Below are 20,086 nucleotides of genomic sequence, written 5' to 3'. Positions count from 1 at the left end.
ATGAAATCTTAATGAACGCTGTATGCTCATGATTGCATCTACTGTCTGTGATTTTTTTTTATAGCAGAAAATGGCTTGCTGTGTAGCTGTTGCTCCGCTTGTAGAAGGGCTGCACTGACATATGTAGAAGACAGAGGAATGTGTGCCAAAGCACCTGACATTGGATGATTTTCCCACCAAATCTGAAATTCACAATAGCTGATTTATCTGAACACCTCTGCGATGTTTCTTGTTGATCTGTTCCTGACTTTACTCCCAGCGTTAGGGGTTATCTGCCTATCGATTTACATTTAAAATGTTGCATTTTATAAACATTTATATATTTAACTGGTTCATTTTGTATATCATTGCCTTAGTGGGGAATTTTCTGCCACAAAACTGGAACTTTTTTGTAAAGATCAAGTTCCCTTTTATAGAACGTGTCCTTTTCATAATTCTCCAACCCCCTGATTTCATTCTGCCTAAATGTTAAACTCTTACCCTCCTCCCTATTCCAGTAAACTCCCTTGTATGGATCTGCCCCATGCAACACAATCTTTCTGTAAAAACATCAGGCTGGACAGCTATAGCTATATATTCCTATGGCTTACCCAAGGGAATGACTTGCACCGCATGAACGATATGAGGTCAAATTTACCATGACAGGCTACACTCTGGTGGGTTGGGGAATTTAAGTGGAACTGTGGATCTCATGCACAGCTAGGAATGAAATGTTGGTGAGGTAGCTTTCAGACGACATAGCTGAAGCTAAATATTTGTAAAGTTCAGTAAAGTCCCTGAAGTTGGCCCTATTATTCATTCTACAGCTGTTATAGTAACATTAGAGATTAGTGTAAGGTAACCGCATTCACATTTGTTTGGTATCCAACTGTGGAATTCAGACAAAACATGTTTAGATATTGGAGGAGAAGACATAACCTTTGTGTTATTTTTAGTGCAATTGGAGAAATTCACTTTCCCCTTGTCCTGTAACAAGGGACACAGGAATAGGTAGTGTGGGGACCCTTCTCATTGGGGAGAAAGTTGGGATTTCCTCTAATATGAGGCGACTTGCCCTCAATTCCTCTTGTATCCCTGCAGTCCCCCTAACTATCCAAAGCCAAAAATGTTTTGACTTGTTCAACTTCAAAGGAAATCTGTGATTGCAACACAGAGATAGATGTCATCTGGGCCTTTATGCTTTATCTGTCTTTATTCTGCTAAGACATAACAGCACCTCTTCCTGTGTTAGGCAACTAATATTGAAAGAGGAACGTTGGTTTTCCTCTCCACCATATTGTTTACTGCAAGCATTTCCTCTGTCTTATAACAGTATTTTTATATTATAATTGGGATCATGGCATTTGCACTGAATATTAATGTGCTGCTTTTATATATATCAATTACCCCCACACCATAGGGGTATATGGTAATTCACCGAAGAACAACTTTAGCCAAGGTCTCTCTTTGCCACCAGAAAAAGAGCAAAGTGCGGAGACACAGGGCACCGGGATCTGAGTCTAGGAAAAACCACTGCTTGGTCTCCTGTACAGCACTTTTATGACTTCCTCACAATGGATGTGTTCTGGTGTCAATGCATGTAACAAAACTGTGGATAGGTAGCTATTTGGTCTCATAGATTAATTTAGTTACTGAGATGGGTATAGGGGGTATCATAGCATTTGTAGATTTTGGGTTCCTCTTCATGACCATCGTCATCTCTGTCTATCCACAGCAGTCATTCTCAACCAAGATTCCTTGGAACCTTAGGGTTCCTCCAGAAGTTGCCATTGTTCCTTGAGCTGCGGCTGATTGACCTCCCATAAAACAATGCCTTGCCAGAGCCAGCTGCAAGAAACCACGGGCCTTTTTATCTGCCGGAAAAGATGGCATCCTGATCACAAATGTATGGCTATAATGTAACGTATGTCAACCAACACAAATACCTTTTTATCACTGATTGATATAAAGGGTAAAAGGGTTAGGAAAGGCTGATCCAGAAGCCAGGACTTTTTTTATTGTCAATGAAGCAAAAAGTAAACTTGAAATACATGAGGAAATTCAGATGCATTAAATGGTAAATATAGTTTCTACAGAAAAGATTTTGCAATTTAACGTTACTAAAATATATTTGTCCATTTCAGTCCGCAGCCAAATGCAAAGTAAATAAAAACTCAGTGTTCACTACAACAAAAGTACTTGGCTTGCAGAACCAATTAGCTAACTTCCCATTCCTTAACTTTCTCTTGGGCTCATTGTTTTCCAGACTACCAGAGCCTTAGGTCAAATTTCAGGTATCCATGCACATCGAAAGAGTGAAAAAAAGATAACTGGGATGTTTGCAATTTTTTTCATTAAAACATGTAACTGGACATGTGAATATGCCAGACAGCCTATAGCAGTCATGTAAAAGTATTTTAAATTCAAAAACTTTTTTTTAGTATTTTAAGTTATTAACCAGAACAAAAATAAGAGAAAAAGAAGCAAACCAGGTGTGCTGCCTGCACTTGCTGTTTTTTTTTTCTGGGTCTAGATCACTGACTTGGAAAGTTATAAAACCAGAAACAAAGGATGTCAGCCTATGTGTTTGACTCATGGCAGGTGCCTTTTAATATCTACAGAACATAAGTACTATTTGCAATAACGTTTGTTAAATATTTACTTAATTTCCAGTTTTCAGCTGATGGTTTTACTCAAGAAAAGTTGGACGGGTATTTAAACAGTTACTGGTATTACTTACCACTTAGAAGTGCATGCCATATCACATTAATAATGTAAGAGCTATGGCCCAGGTTCCTGAACCTACTGTTAGGCTACTTGTGTAATAATGGCACTTAAGGAAGGTAAAATGGGATAATTCTTAGGGGAAGGAAGGGGGAACATATTTGCAATAAGCTTGTGAAAACTGAAGTCTATTACAGAGATTCAGATCATCAAAATATGCAAAGTAAACATTTTAAATATTAAAGTAAGAGCTAAGACAAAATAAAGCAGAACTAAATTCATTGGCGGGTGGGGAGCTTCTGCCATAATCAGCAAGAATGTACAGCATACATGTCAGTTATTGTCTATGTAACCAGATATGTCTACGTACCTGTGTGCAGTCACCTTGCAATGACAAGGTACAATTGTGCATACAGTTTATTCACTTTTAGATTTTTCTAACACATTCAATGGGGCTATTTCAATCCCATTTCATTGCACTCAATCAAAACTCACAATTTTCCAAAAACTGGAACTGAGCTTGACTCCATTATTCGTATGATCAAGCCAGCGATGTAGAAAATACAATGCACTTCTATGTACAGGAAGCTTAGGTGGAGTAGCACATTTTTAAAACAGAATTCATGTGCTGTTACTGAAGAAAACAGTTCTGCTCCATTGAGTTCAGGAAGTATTCAGTGAGGGGTAACCTGCAAGCTAAAAATAAAACACCTTTAGCAACATACAGAATCTAAAATATACACTTTTTTAAATTTGGCTAGTGATGAAGGGTTAGAACCACTTTCTTTTTTTTTTCTTTTTCTTTTTTTATGCCGTCTGTCTTAGATTTACCAGGAATGAAAGTAACATTAGGTCAAAAAAAAAGTGATTTTTACTTCCTTTACCCCAGGGGTGTCAATCTCAAATACACAGAGGGCCGAAATTAAAACCTTAGACCAAGTCAGGGGGCAAACTTGGAATTTAATTAAAAAATTGAGGAAGTTTACTACTTCATCCATAACTAACAAAAACAAACCCCTCTACACATAGGGTTGAAAATACTAATTTCTATCTATCTATGCAGGCTGTGTTGTTCATCCTCTCACATCACAAGTTTGTCTGACACTAAATATTACACTATGCAGTCTCTAATGGATTGAAGCAAACATAATGCCCCTGGTAGTCAGGCACCATGTGATCATTGCCTAGGCTTTGTGTCACATGATGGGTGTACAAGAATAATGTCTATGTATTGCATTTATTGAAAATTAGTTTGACACCCCGCCTTACTCCATCCAAAATTTCTATTGTTTAAACTTCAGAGATACTAAAATATATTTAACAGATATTATATTTGACAAATTACTACTAGAAGCAAAAAAATACTGGTTTATGGCGTGGTATAGCGCTATATTTACAGCATGATACATATAAACAGAAGGGAAATGAAAAGCTGTGCAAGAAGCAGACACTTGTGTATAAAGGAATAGGATTTTTTCTAACTAATAATGAATATATTATTTGTTGTATGTTTCTTTTATAGCTTTAAATGAAAAGCCCAGAGATAAGTATTTGGAGTAAATGATCATGTCAGGTCTCTTTATAAAGATTGTACATTAAATAAGGGAGGATATAGGCCCACAGTGTGCACTCCAAGAGGACTATACAAGTATGTGAACAATGCAAACATCCAAAGGAAGGCATTCATTGGAGCTGTGCAATGAACCTATACCAAGACTAAACTTTTTGAAATAAGTTTCCTTGTAACTGTCTATTATTAGGGTATGGCTGAAAGGTGTGGGCTCATAAAAGAGTAAAGAAAATAAATATAATCGCCTTTTTGTGACTGGCTGCATGCATCTCGTTCTTCCCACTCTCCACCAATGTTTTATGGAATTTGCCATTTGAAGGCTTCCCTCCATTTTGTCTTTACAATATTCCATGGAGGAAATTGTTCTTTACTCCTCTGGCTAAGCAGGTAATAAGGTTAAAAGTGTAACACAATACGGATGACCCGAGCCAATCCTCAATCTCATACTAAGACACCGTTCTCATGTTTCTCATGTCACTCTTTGACCAACTAATACGATACATTCTGAGTCTCTGTATCCCCTGGAGAAGCCAATGTGCGAAACGGGATGGGAAAAAGAGACAAACCCCCATGTCACTGAGACAAAAAGAGACGAACCCCCATGTCACTGAGACAAAAAGAGACGAACCCCCATGTCACTGAGACAAAAAGAGACGAACCCCCATGTCACATGTAAAAATTGCTCTCATGATGTTTAATGAGACCACCAAGCTTATTTATGTTTTTTGTACCTAACTGTATGTGTTAAATCTATAAATTAAAATATATATGTTTTAAAGCTAAGTGCTTGCCAAAAAAGATGTCTTTGTTCTACTCAATTTATACTGAAAAGAAAAGAAATATTTTATAGAATGCAAATACATGTCACAGATGACAGCACTGACAAGATGTGGTATTTAGAACAATGAAGGACTCTGTTATATAAAAATAATAAATTCCCAGATTTCTTTACATTTTTTATGAAACAAAATACTTACAGTACATGTTGTTTAACTTTTCTCTGCAGAAAATACAAGCAGATTCAGGTTGAAATCTTTCACTGCAGAGAATCTATAGAGAAGATGTAATTGAGCTCATACAGCAAAACTACTAATCATGGTTGGCTCGGGATGAGCCTAAACCTAATGCTACATACACACGTCAGATGATTCTCGTTCGGTACTCACCTCAGGGCTGATATCGGACGAGAATCTGGCGTGTGTACAGGGTTTGTCGTCCGGATGAGCGTCCTGGCGGATCCACGAATGAGGACCGATCATATTGTGAAGGGGAGAGGGCGCAGCGGGGTGCCGCTTTGTCATTCTCCCCCCACCCTATCCATAGAGTAGAACAATGTTGTATGTACAGCGCTTGTTCATGCATCGTTCAGTCTTTTGTTGTTGGAAAGGATTGTGATCCATTCCAATGACAAATATTGCATGTGTGTATGTAGCCTAAAGGTGAGTACACACTTCCAATTTTTATCGTTCCAATCGAACGACGAACGATCGATTGGGCAAAAAATCGTTCGTAAAAAAGTAACCAACGGACGATGGACGACACGGACTGTACACACGGCAGATTTTCGCCCGATATTTGGCCGATGCCGATTATCGGGCGATAAAAATCTGCCGTGTGTACGTAGCTTTAGAAGCTTCTGATCCTTCACAATTACACTTCTAAGCCTTTGTTTTGCTTAGACTCAATAATAAACAGTTGAGCTTCAGATTAGCAATAGGGACTTTCCAAGGACAGGCTGGCTGCTTTCTCTTTCTCCCACATCTCAGGTTAATTTTAAACTGCAGAAATGAAAACTGCAGAAACTTCTTCTTATGGTTACTTATTAACACAAACAATCAAGGATGTTCTTCTAAATGTGGAAGTGATGCACACAGCAAACTCAATTCAGATTCAGATTGCATTCTTCATTAGAAGATCATCAGCCAGAATAGGCATGCTGTACATAAACTTTTCCTACTGTATAGAAAACTCCTGGTAATGTAGGAAAGTCTTCAATAGATATGACAATCTGGATTACAGAGGTGGTGGAAAGGGAGCCAGCATGGGCCCAGATCAATGATTTGTGCTGATTCTCTACAAATACCTTTACACGGACATCCTTCTGTGAATTCTTGTATATTACAGGGTTTAGAGAATAAACTTTGTTAAGGTAAATCTGTGCATAGGTTTTACAAAAACTGAACAGGCAGGGAAAAAAGATGTTTGTACCTACCACAACAATTCTTTTCTTCGAGTATGTTGAAGAACACAAAAATGTAGGCCAGCCAATGATAACCCATTTTAGTACAAGCATGCCTGAGTTTTAAAGCAAACAATACCAAAAGCACAATAACAACCATGAAGTGGCATGGACTCCATGAAAAGGATTTTACAGTGAGTACAAAAATCCTGTTTTTTTGGCATTCAATGAGGGACGCAGGAAGTCTTGTACCTTCAGAATGTCCTTAGACAGTGTTGAGGGGTGGGCAACAGCTCCAAGACCCACCTGAAGAACTCAAAGCTTGCATTGGATGAGGACCCGATATCCTCCTGGTAGAACTTGAAAATTGTATAAATAGGAGACCAGATAAAACCCTGACAATTCTAGGAAACAGAAGCTTAATGTCTGGAGGAACAGTAGGTAATAATGTATCTGGTAGACTGTGCCTTGGTAGGAAAGCATGGAACCAAATCATAGGCTTGGTTGATGGGCTGCCTAAACCACCTTGGCAAGGTAGCTGTTGCAGGGCTGGGTCCCAGGTTCAAATCTCGGCCTGGTTGCCATTTGCATGGAGTTTTCAGGTTCTCTTTGCTCCTTTGAGGGACAGCTAGTGACATGACTATGGACTTAAAGTGCTGAGTACAATGTTGGTGCTATATGAATATTGGGTAATAATTAATTTCCCTGAGGTTACAGGTCAATTCAGCAAAAATAGGGTTGGGGGAACTGTTCCTAATATACTGTATATTCTCAATAAAGTTTGTTGTTTATGGTCCTAAATGTGCACATGGTTCATTATATGTAGCATGCACTAGGTTTAGTGAGCACAGACGGCTGATTGAACGTAGTAGCTGGGACTGAATCATCCCTTTCCATTTTGTCACCCATCATTGAAGGAACAAAGCCAGCCTAACATTTTTTGTAATAAATACCTCTTAACTTATCAGTATGTGAACATTTCTCCAAGTTTGCAAAGAGAAGTGTTTTGGATCTTCACTTTGCATAGTATTGTTTCAGTAGGACTAAACAAAAAACATAAGATCAGCAGAAAGCTGATTAATTGGCTTCAGTAGCTTTGATCAGACACATGAAATAAGGATCCAACTCTATAACAAGTTGTGTTTTAGTTACCTGCGTACTCATTCTGGGTCAGGGAACACCAATCAGGCAAGCCGTATATATTAGAATCAGGCAAGCAATGGCAGTATATATAATCTTTAAATTTAGAGTACAAAGCAAAGTGGATTCATCTTCAGCTGTGAATGTGACAGTGAGATCGATAGGCGCTTCACTCACTTTATCTCAAGCCTATGCAGTGCAAGATCAGGTGACATGAGAAGATCACAGAGAGATTTATGGTTTTCCACCTATAAGAGTAAGTTAAAGTGTACCTAAACTCAACATTTCCACTTTACATAAAAGGGTAGACAACCCTTATATGTAAAGGGAAAATATATATTTTTTTTTAATTCAACACGCTTTAAAAAAAAAACAAAAGGGTACAGAACCCCACTTTCAGTGGGATCAAGAATGAATGGGAGCGCAGATACCTTCGTCACACATCCCGGAGGGCTCTGGGCCAAGATCTCAGACATGTTCAGAAGGGGCATTTTTTTCTATTAAGGGAAAGAGATGCCAATCTAACACAAGCGCAGTGAGATCAGCTCTCTTTTTCTTCCCTTTACAGCGGGCTACGTCACCCAATCTCGTACCTGCGCCGGAACCCATTTAGAAATGTTGATTTCCACTTTGCGCTTGTTGCAAGCAGCCGTCTGAAACTTGCTTCACTTATCTGGAGCTGGAGCCCATGTGAAGATATCCTTACTGTTTTCAGATTTAGTAATACAAAGGTGAATTTGCAATCTTATACCTCAAAACTATTTGAATAGTGCACAAAGTAACCAGAGAAAGCAAGAGATTTAATCTGATCAAAATAAAATTACCCTCACTGACCATCATACATGACTGTGGGTTTTCCATTTTGATCAGAGCCACACATTTAGTTACCAGGCATATGGACCATAACAAGGGTTTGACTGGCCCACATTCTTTATTGAACCATCAGATTGCTGCAAAGCTTGTTCTTATCTACCATTTAGATTCTGCTTCAGTCTAACTTGTGTTTATAAAGTCACAAAATGGAAGGGAATAACTTTGTCTTGTCCATTTATGAAGCAGTAATGCTCCCCTCTTGTGGTGACAAAACGAACTACAGTGAAATAAAAAGCTGCAGATGCAACAACACACTAAACAAGCAACTTGTAGACCAAGAAGCACAGAAATCAGGTCACAGACAAAGTTGTGGAGAAAGATAGAGCAAGTTTGGGATGGGAAAAAAAAGCAATGCAATCTTTGAATATTTCTCGAAGCACCATTGTACCTGTTTTAAGGAAATGGAAACTGTATTGCACAATTACAAAAGCAGGTGGAGGACTCACTGAACACATAGAATGTTCTCCGGTCACCAGAACTTTTCATGGGAAATGCCTTCCATGGTAAAAACACAACACTTTCCATCAACACAAGAACACCATTTCTACTGTGAAGCATGACGGTGGCGACTTTAAGCAGACGGAGTGTTCATTTTGGCAGGAATTTTTTTGTAAATAATACTAATTACATTTAAAAGTTGTGGTCATATTGTGCCAATCAACCCCCCAAAAACCTATTTTGACAACACGTTCACATAGGTTAGAGTAGATTTAGGGAAATTAGCACTGACAAAGTGAGAAATTTCAAGATCTATCATCGGATGGCAAGACATTTAAAGGGGTTTTTATTTGTAGATTTGGTTCCTGATGACTCAATAGGCCAGCTGTGTAACTCATGTATTCCTTACATAGCGTATTTACCTGAAAATGGGACCTACCCCGAAAATACCCCACTATCAGTAGTTTTTTAACCAAATGCTGTGATGTTTGTACAGTTAGGTCCATAAATATTTGGACAGAGACAACTTTTTCTAATTTTGGTTCTGTACATTACCACAATTAATTTTAAATGAAACAACTTAGATGCTGTTGAACTGCAGACTTTCAGCTTTAATTCAGTGGGTTGAAAAAAAAATTGCATGAAAATGTGAGGAACTAAAGCTTTTTTGTACACAATCACTTCATTTCAGGGGCTCAAAAGTAATTGGACAAATTAAAAAGCTGAAAATAAAATGTTCATTTCTAATACTTTTTGAAAACCCTTTGCTGGCAATGACAGCCTGTAGTTTTGAACTCATGGACATCACCAGATACTGGGTTTCCTCCTTATTAATGCTCTGCCAGGCCTTTACTGCAGCGGCTTTCAGTTGCTGTTTATTTGTGGGCCTTTCTGTCTGAAGTTTAGTCTTCAACAAATGAAATGCATGCTCAATTGGGTTCAGATCAGGTGACTGACTTGGCCATTCATGAATATTTCAATTCTTTGCTTTAATAAACTCCTGGGTTGCTTTGGCTGTATGTTTTGGGTCATTGTCCATCTGTATTATGAAAGGTCTCCCAATCAATGTGACTGCATTTATTTGGATTGGAGCAGACAGAATGTCTCTGTCTGTAGCCTTTCTATTCTTGAGGCTTATGAGTGGCTTGCACCTTGCAGTGCACCCTCTGTATTTACTTTCATGCAGTCTTCTCTTTATGGTAGACTTGGATATCGATACGCCTACTTCCTGGAGAGTGTTGTTCACTTGGTTGGCTGTTGTGAAGGGGTTTCTCTTCACCATGGAAATTATTCTGCAATCATCCACCACTGTTGTCTCCCATGGACGTCCAGGTCTTTTGGCGTTGCTGAGTTCATCAGTGCTTTGTTTCTTTCTCATTATGTACAAAAATGTGGATTTTGCCACTCCTAATATTGTAGCAATTTCTCAGGTGTTTTTTCTGTTTTTGCAGCATAGGGATGGCTTGTTTCACCTGCATGGAGAGCACCTTTGACCGCATGTTGTCTGTTCACAGCAAAATCTTCAACATACAAGCGGGCCCCCCAAATAAACTCCAGGCCTTTTATCTGCTTAATTGATAATGACATAACAAAAGAATTGCCCACACCAGCCCATTAAATAGCCTTTGAGTCAATTGTCCAATTACTTTTGAGCCCGAAATGAAGTGATTGTGTAAAAAAAGGCTTTAGTTCCTCACATTTTATGCAATGTTTTTGTTCAACCCACTGAATTAAAGCTGAAAGTCTGCAGTTCAACTGCATCTGAGTTGTTTCATTTAAAAATAATTGTGGTCATGTACAGAACCAAAATAAGAAAAAAGTTGTCTGTCCAAAAATTTATGGACCTAACTGTATGTGTTCACATATGTGGGCATGTTCTGTATTGTGTGAGGGCATTATATTATGTGGGGAATGCATTCCCCCAAATACCATATTATGTGGGGTCACATTAGGGGATATAGTGTGGGGGCACAATTTTTTTTCTGGTTACGGTCATCATTTTTGTTGCCACCCTGGTCTCATTTTTGTAGGAGAAAAATAAGACATCCCTTAAAAAATAGCCCCATTTAGGTGAACTTTGCAAAACTTCAGTTTACTTACACAAGTTGTGTTGTGGGTTGACAACACAGCATTTATGTGGACTGGTTGGTGCTAGTGTTGTTTTGCCCTTTCCAGATATTAACCATATATAATCCCGGGATAACGAGGAGGCCCAAGTACTGTTCATTTAACACAAGGAAGTATGTACAGGATTCTTCTACATTTATAACATGATCAAGAGCTACCTTTCTAGCATGGCCCACAGAAAACACTGGTCATTGTACATTGAGCTTTGCTTATAGTTTGGGATTCCAGTGACTAATTTAATAATTTCTAGCAATATGGTGGCAGTGGCCTCCAGGACAAAAATTTCTCCCCATCAAACTGCAATGGAAGCTGAGCAGGTGTTTCAATTCTCCCACAAACCATCCAAAACAAAATGTTTAAGCTTTAGATATCCCTTGGTCTGCTAAGATATGCACCACACCAAGCCTAACTCTCCTGGCAGTATTCTTAAATATGGCTTGGGGTAAAAAAAAAAAAAAAAAAAAAACATGCAAAAAGCGGTAACCCCAAGCCACACTCAGGGTAGCTTAAAAACATAAAAATTAAACACTTACCTGGTCCCATCGCATCTTCTGGCGTCCTGCTCATCCTCTTCTTCCGATCTTCAGCCCGGGAGTGCAGTGAAATTGGTGCGTCAGTTATACTACGGGTTTCTGTATTTTTATGCACCCTTTTTGTTTTGTTTTATTTGAAGTTTATTAAAAAAAAATCATTAAATATTGGACATATTTTGGTAAATTATGCCTAAGCATTATAGGCCTACAATGTAAAATAAATTTCCATGCAAAACAATGTACAGCTTTTTGCATAAAAATACTGACAGAATGAGAACGCCAGGGGAGTTAATATCAAGCCTTTTATATAAAAGTTTTTTTTTTTTTTTGCCCTTCGTCTTGATCGCCACAGCAATCAAGACAGAATATGAGCGCAGAGCCTCCTGGGATACCTAAATCATGTATCCCGGGAGCCTCCTAGCTGATCCCTGTGCTTTCTGGACCTAAGGCATGCGCAGAAGAGGCATTTCCCTACATTGAGGGGAAAGATCTTAGGCCAGTCCCCCCCCCCCCTTTACAGCAGGCTACGTCACACGATCTTGCGATTGATTGATATAGCCAGATGGAAGAAGGACCAAGATGGCCCCTGGACGAAGGAGTGCACAGGACATCTCCAATGCGATCAAGGATTTTTTTTTTCAGTTTAGTTTGGCTTAGGCCCACATTTGTAATGTTGTCCTTCTTGAACACACTGGTGTAAATGTTACATTTTTTTATGACCTAACTGGTGGCCACAGAGAAATCGTCCCCCTTAGGTTTAACACAAGACCTTAGCAGTTGCATTGACAGAAAAGACAAACATGGGGCATGTTTTGGTCTGATTATTTTATTAACAACTGAAAGACAAAGATGGAGAACTACAGACGACGACCACGGCGACCACCCTTTCTGCGGGTGCTGTCTGAGGGAATGGGGGTCACGTCCTCTGAAAAAGGAAAAAAAGCATTATTAGAATACACCTTACATCATTTACTGATCAGTGGTAAAATCAAATAATTATCTTACAAATAGCAGCCTAATAAATATACAGGGGGGGGGGGGGTTTGGTTGATTTATAGAATCTGGCGCAAACTAATGCCAACATACATCTATCATCCATTCTCACCATTCTACAACCACATCTTCCTTAGATTCTTATTTATCAATCACACTTAGTATGGGTGACTTTGTTAAGGTGTTTCCCTTCGTGGAAAATTAAGTCAAAACATGAATTTTAATCATTTTTTTTTTTAAACCAAGAATTTTAGCCAGGTTTGTAGTGCTGCCCTCAGACAAATTCTAACCAACAACTGGTTTCCTTCTGTTTTTTTTTTCTGGTGTTTTCTCTTGACTGTCCCTATTAGTTTTCCCATCATTTCCTGTTCTAGGGACACTGCCACTGGAACAAGACCGGATGAAAGAGATAAACTTAATATAATCCATGCTATACTGCTCCAGCTTGTCCTACAATTTCTGAAGCTCCTAGAACTTGTGGGACTAGTTAGGAGTCTTGTGACTGGAAGAGCATGTGTTCATGCACAGTTGGTCAACCAGAAGTTCCACCATTCCTCTTTACTACAGCACTGGTGAAATGAGTGGCCAATATGCAGTTACCCTTCATAAAATAAAGTGTGAGTTACATGGTCATGAAAAAAAGTTTAAAATGTAGCGGATTTAAAAAAATAAATAAATAAAAAAGGACCCCAATTTGAAGTGTTGTTCAACACCCTCCTGCCTGTAAATACCATCAGTAAACACTTAACTTTCCTAGCGCCTGCTCTACAGAGCACAACTTCAACTACTAACTGCTGCCCCATATTGAGGAACGCGAGTACTTACAGCAATGCCAGTTGTTTGGGTTGTTTATAAAATTCTCACTGATTCCTCATCCTGACCTCACATACACCCCTATTCATGCAGTGACAGAAGGTCAGTTCTAATAATTGCAGACAGGTACAGGGGAAAGGAGTGTATGGAGTCTGTGGTAAGATAAATTATTGTACCTGTAGCTGGGTTAAGAAAAGTACTTGGGCCTTTCCCATGCTCCAAGTGAAATCGAAGAAGTTACTGTCTCTGTTTTAGGGTTGGACATTCAAGCAAAAAATCAATGTGTGGTCTAACATGCAAGTGGGATTTCAAGTCCCTATACATTACAAATGCAGACTGAAGCTTCACAAATTTTTAAGCATCCTGTCCAGATTTCAGCCAACCATTCAATAACGGTCACGTCCTCCCTTTACATAGCTTCTAGTTTTCTCTATAAGCCCTTGCGCACCCATACTAGGGTACAAAACCTACAAAAATGTAGTATTAGTTATTGGCAAACAATGATAATGGCCTAAAATACAGCCAGGAACAGTGGGAAAGATCTCACAACTGTAGTACCCAAGAAATAGGAAGCCACTAATCCTATTCCATATAAATAAGAAACAATTTCCTATTAATATCTATTTTTTGTCCCAAAGATTCAGTTTATCAATGCACATAAAGAACTCCTGCCAAAAATCCACATGATTGACAGAGCCCAATAAGACATGGCCAGTAAGTTCAACAATTGTACATTAAATGTCACCATGTTCTTACCAATGCGGCCAATTTTCATGCCAGAACGAGCCAGGGCTCTCAGGGCGGACTGTGCACCAGGTCCAGGTGTCTTGGTCCTAAAAGAAGCATAAAGCAATTATATACACATATAACCACTAGACCAGGTAGGTTTCCTATGCATGAAGGGACAATAAATCAGTTTCTCAAATGTAGCAGCCCAGTGGCCAACAGAAACTGTTTTCAGGATTTCTTACAGCTTATGTAAACTGTAATTATGTTACATATGTTAAATACATGCTCTAATAGTAGTGCACACGGCCAGGTACACAGCAATGTTCAGTTCATGACAACTACCCTTGAGAAAATGACACCAGTCACTCATTCCAGTTGGTTTGGTGACCTGCCATGGCAAATCGCTAAACGTTGGGGGAAATGCTGCATTTTCTACACAGCCTAAAGTGAAAAACTCAAAATAGTCTCCAGGAGGTTGAGGTTTTAGCAGAGGAAATACTTGGCTTACAGCCGCACAACACAAGTACCATGCAGTGTAGAGAGCCCGGTTCTTTTCCGGCACCAGCAGACTGAGAAGCCAGGAAGAAGGTACATCACCGGCTGCCCAATGCCTGAATGCCTGCTCCCACAATGCAGTGCCAGGGTCCAAAGACAACTAGACCCAAACACTGTCACATGACCAATAGGTTGAGGTCTCCTACACCTAACAAGCCACAGATGTCTAGACCTTTACCTGTTTCCTCCAGTAGCACGCAGCTTGATGTGGAGAGCAGTGATGCCAAGCTCCTTGCACCTCTGAGCAACATCCTGAGCTGCCAACATAGCAGCATAGGGAGAGGACTCATCTCTGTCAGCCTTGACCTTCATACCACCAGTCACACGGCAGATTGTTTCTCTGAGGAAATAGAAGTGACAATCATGAGAAGATGAAAACACTATTATTATTAAATACAACATGAGCTTCTATTCTTACTGCAGCTACCAACCATCAGTGACAAACACATCCCGCAGCAACTCTAAAACAGCTGCCCGTCACCCAGATCTTCCTACAATTTCCCCATTGCTTTAAACAAAGATATCCCCCCCCCCCTTTTTTTTTTACATAACTAAAAAGCACAGAACTTACTTGCCAGACAGATCAGTGACATGCACGAAGGTGTCATTGAATGAGGCGAAGATGTGGCAGACTCCAAACACATTTTCTCCTTCAGCCACTTGTGGCCCCAGGCTGATGACCTGTTCTTCCTTCTTTTCCTTACCCTTACGTGGAGCCATTTCTAGAAAGACAAAGCAAATCAAGCACATAGTTAGAAATGAAAACCCATGGACGTATGACTGATCTGTATGAATATATTGGTCTTGTGCCACACTCAGTAGGCAAATCCAGCCATGAGCGCCAATCCTAAATGTGTTAGAAGATGGGTCCGTGTCCATTTACTTTGTGTTAATGCAAGTAATGCATGTACCGGGTCGCCAATTTGAATGGTACAACCAAAAAACATGCATTAGCGTGCATGCCATGGTAACAGTGCCATGCTTTGTGATCTACGGCATTGGCACAATTCTAGTTTGTTGTGGTGCCACAACAACCCAACACATTAGCACAGCCCATCTGCCCATGTAAGTATGAATGGGGACAGAAGAGAACCCTCAGTGTTGTGCAAATTCCAAACTGTGCAATGCACAACTTTCACATGGCTTCCAGTCATCACCCCCAGCACATAAACAGAGGGGACAGAATGCAGAATCACACTTATTAGTACAACGTATATCAACACACACTCCTCTACACACCTTGTAACACCTACAACCACCGCCAACATTAAGGACCCAACTCCCTTGGTCATGCTATGTTTATTGTGTATGTGACACCAAACTTGGACCTTTTTATATATTTGTGCTCCTTCAGTCTAATTGTTTTAGTTTTGTTTGACAAGTGCACAAAATATAATGACAAGACAACACAGCGTTACATTTCTGTACACAATGCCAGGCCTGCCCGCTATAACATGGAACATGTGCACCCCACAGATTACTGTTTTCTGGCTGCAATTTTGTTTTGCTCTGAGAAACCGCAAAAGGTGTAACACAGCCCATTCCATGGACAGAATGAAACAGATTTTATGTGTGCAATTGGTCAAAACACAGGTGGAAAATCTTCACACTCCCAAACTACAAGTATGTTACTCTATCACCACCCAGCACAATATACAAACATTTCTGATACCAAAACCACATGGAGATCCAAAGCAAAACATATGACATGCCAAAAAGAAATAAGCAAATTCTACACAACAAACCTTCACCAGCTTCAATGCAACAACTGTGTTATGGCAGAACATAGGAATGGGGGGAGCATGCTGACATGAATCTGCTCCAATGAAAAGCAAAGCATGTCCCTCCAGTAGTAGGACACAACATGTCTCTATACATGGAGCTTTATGGGATTTCATGCCAGGATTGAGCCTGGCACTGTACAGAAGCCTTCCTGCCAATGCCATCTCTCACACTGATCTGGGATCTGCACAATAAATGAAGGCAATGTGTGGAGATCAGGGGGCCATGGAGATCAGTGTGGTACATTTTGTACCACTTAGATTGTAAGCTCTTCAGGGCAGGGCCCTGTCCTCCTCCTGTGTCACTGTCATTTGCACCCCCTATTTAATGTACATATATATATATAAATCCTGTTTATTAATAATAATGATGATGATATGAAGATGACTGAGATTTGTAGACATTGAGCCGGGCATGGGGCAGCCATTTCCCGGGATATATATGATATGATGTGAAAGCCCCCTGACATTCGCCCAGCTATAACCCTGGAAATGGCTCCTTCGCACATAGCGGGCGGTATTACACAAGAACCCAGCCTGGCCAGACACACTCCAGGGGAGCTGCACTAGGCCCGGCCCTATACCAAACATAACACTATCTATTTGTCTCTTCCCGGGCACCCTCCACCACAATAACCCCCGGGATATGTAGAGGGAATCATTCCCAATCTGAAGCACCAGACCTTGCCCGCTTTTCCCCCGCCACTACAGAGGATTCGTTAGGATTTCACAGACAGGCCGCACTTACTGCTACGTCTTCTCGTGGAGCCGCTACAGGAAAGGAAGGAAGAGAGGCAGCGGGGGCAAAGGTCACTCCCTCAACCGGAAGAGCCCTGGGTTTCCCTGTCTCTGTTTTACACTCCACATAACGACAAAGTCGCATTTTTCTTTAAAGAGAGAACATTTTAATAGCTAGAATGATGACATTAACCGACTATGTCGTGTGTAGGTTGGAATAATAAAAGATTAGCGAACATTTTCAGGGTTTGCCAGTAACCAAGATGGCGGAGACTGATTAGAAACCATTGTTACCTGTACGTGCACACTGCCCGTAAACGAAATGCAATTAATATATTAATAATAATATTATTATTATTTGTATTATTGTTATTGATAATAATAAACAGCTTTTATATAGCGCCAACATATTACGCGGCGCTGTACAATAAATAGGGGTTGCAAATGATAGACGAATACAGACACAGGAGGAGGGGAGGGCCCTGCCCAGAAGAGCTTACAATCTAGAAGCAATACAACAAATACACATATACTTCCCTGAGGATATTTGTTATTACACTTAATTGTTTCAATGCAGTATTTAAAACCTAAATAAATACTAGTCCTTTAAGATTCATATATGTCCCCAGCACATTTATTTCCATGCATTCTTGTATGTGTGCTGTGTGTATTTTATGAGAAGGAATTTTATTGTAAACAATACTTATTATAAGGGCTTTCTTGTAAAATTCATCATTTTTTATTCACATTCATCTCTGCTTAAACAAAAGGATTAAAAATGCACACCATAAACTAATAGAGCAAACGACAATTGCTAACACTAATAGATGCCAAATTCCAATATATGGAAACATATAATTGGTTGGGTTTTTATAATATTCATTAGGATTTGTGTCTGAATGATAGCTTCACATATTAACATTTAAGATGCCTCTAACAATCGTGTAGTAATACAATGTATTTATAGGTAACGTGGTTAGGGAAGGGAATATATACCATCCACGTAAGTGTTACAATCAATCAATACATTTCGCAACAACTTTGCTTCCTCAGGAGTATTATTTCTATATGATAAAAATGTATGAATGTTAATAGCTCATGGTTGGACAGTAAAATTATTGAGGTGATGCAGACATCAAAGGTAAAAGATCAATCGCACTGGATTACGCTGAGGCAGTGTTTTCCTATATAGAGGAACATAATGATGAGGGGCTTGTGTATAGCAGTGCATGTTAGGCAGTGCTTGCTGGTTATCTTTACATTCATCTACATGAAGATACCTTTCCTCAAAGATACCCGAGCAAGTTGGCTCTTTTACTGCTGAAAAGTTTGTACAAGTGGCATATCCACCCTTGGGTAGGCAACTTGGTCTTAGCGTTACCCTTCATGTCTATAGATTAGAACCTGTTGTGCCCACACTCTGCAGCACAGGAGCCTAACAAAAAATATCCATACCCACTGAAGGCAAGTGGTGGAAAGGGACACCCTGAGGGAATAGTAGGCAGGAAAAGGTTGGGGTAGTCACCTCCCAGAGTGTTTGTTCTAAACCAAAACTTGTAGGTAACGTAAAGCTTCCTGATGGGCAAAGAATCTGTAAAGCCAATGACAACATTATCAGCTGGTGTTTTTACTATACATAGAGTGAACAGCTTTATTCACATAACTTTTTGAGACACCCTGACTTCTATGTGATTGATATGAATAAACATATAGGAATTATTCCCCTTGGCTGCTGATCTGGTACCATTCTAGAACTTGTTAACACAAAGAGATGCAGTAGTAAATGTAGTTTTAAAGTGTGGATTATACTGTTTCATGCTTGATGATTGTCACTTCTTTCCTGAGGAAGCAGAATCTGCTAAACATGTTGAAAACCTACAGAGACTAAATATATACTATATGCATTTTGAATAAGCATATCCTCTTTTAATGATGGAATCAATTATGTTTTTTTGTACATCAAAAATTTGTGAGAGATAATTTTATGGTGCCTTGAAAGTCTTTATAATTGTGCAGAAAAAAGTTATATATATATATATATATATAACAGTTATATATATATATATATAACAGTTATATAACTGTTCTACTAAGTCATTAAGTCACTAATTTTAGTTTGAACAAAAAAGAAGGGGTAAACCCCCCTGACATTTTTTTGTTATTTGTCTTTACTTCCTATTTAGATATACAGCAGTAAATAAGAGGAGATTTTGCTCATTTGTGAGTAAATTCTAAGAAAGTTCCACTATATTTCTCCTTCAGTTCATAATCACCAACAATGGATGGAAAGAAAAACACATTTTCTTGGATAAGTAAAAATCTCCCCTATTTGTATTTCTGCTGTGTAATTGTTTGCCTAGAGTTCAGTATAAATGGCACTGGCAGGTTTAAGTATTGGCGGTGTTTCTCAGCCAGGGTTTCTCCAGATATCATAAGATGTTCTTTGAGCAATGAGCAGTTTGTGCCATTCAGGTCAGTTTAACTGTCAAAAATTTTATTTTTAGCTATCTCTAAAGATGACATTCTTCCTACTGACCGCCTGACAAATATACTGTGAGCTGTGTATATAACAATTATAGAAGGGGTTTCCTGAAGATCTGAAAGGTATTTCAAGAGTCCCCCGTGGTTGAGAAAGACTGCTCTGTATTGGCTCTGTATTGACCCACTCACCAACCAACCCAGAATCATTAGATAATATCCAGTGGTAAAGCAAGTCCTCCAGCTATTTAGTCTATAGTACAAAAAGTGCTACATGCCTAAATACAAATATTCAAAAAAGCAACAAGAATAATTGGAACTTTTAAGGCACATGCTCCGAATAAATGTACCATTTAGTTTACAAAAAAATAGAAAAAATATATGCTTAATGGTTCACCCAAAAACTGATAAAAATTTGAGTGATCCATTGAAAGGT

General features: G+C 39.2%; 1 protein-coding gene across 1 annotated transcript; it reads right to left on the bottom strand.

Annotated features, from left to right (window-relative positions):
- Nucleotides 1–12,373: 12,373 nt before the first annotated feature.
- Nucleotides 12,374–17,279, bottom strand: RPS14 (ribosomal protein S14). The gene is made up of 5 exons (XM_072400531.1): nt 17,183–17,279; nt 15,225–15,375; nt 14,832–14,993; nt 14,126–14,202; nt 12,374–12,488 (listed from the first exon to the last, which is right to left on the bottom strand). Exons 2-5 carry the CDS (start codon nt 15,371–15,373, stop codon nt 12,421–12,423), a joined length of 456 nt encoding a protein of 151 aa, XP_072256632.1. The 5' UTR covers nt 15,374–15,375; nt 17,183–17,279; the 3' UTR covers nt 12,374–12,420.
- Between the last annotated feature and the right edge of the window lie 2,807 nt (nt 17,280–20,086).

This window comes from Pyxicephalus adspersus, chromosome 2 (genome assembly GCF_032062135.1).
Source record: "Pyxicephalus adspersus chromosome 2, UCB_Pads_2.0, whole genome shotgun sequence".
Taxonomy (NCBI): Eukaryota; Metazoa; Chordata; class Amphibia; order Anura; family Pyxicephalidae; genus Pyxicephalus; species Pyxicephalus adspersus.
This window is presented reverse-complemented; position numbering and strand designations above follow the sequence as displayed.

Excerpts from the sequence above, each read along its gene's own strand:
- RPS14 (XM_072400531.1), bottom strand. The coding sequence starts at position 15,373 with ATGGCTCCACGTAAGGGTAAGGAAAAGAAGGAAGAACAGGTCATCAGC. Across the intron at positions 14,203-14,831 it reads CGTGCTACTGGAGGAAACAG|GACCAAGACACCTGGACCTG; the intron begins GTAAAGGTCTAG and ends TGCTTCTTTTAG. Across the intron at positions 12,489-14,125 it reads CATGAAAATTGGCCGCATTG|AGGACGTGACCCCCATTCCC; the intron begins GTAAGAACATGG and ends TTCCTTTTTCAG.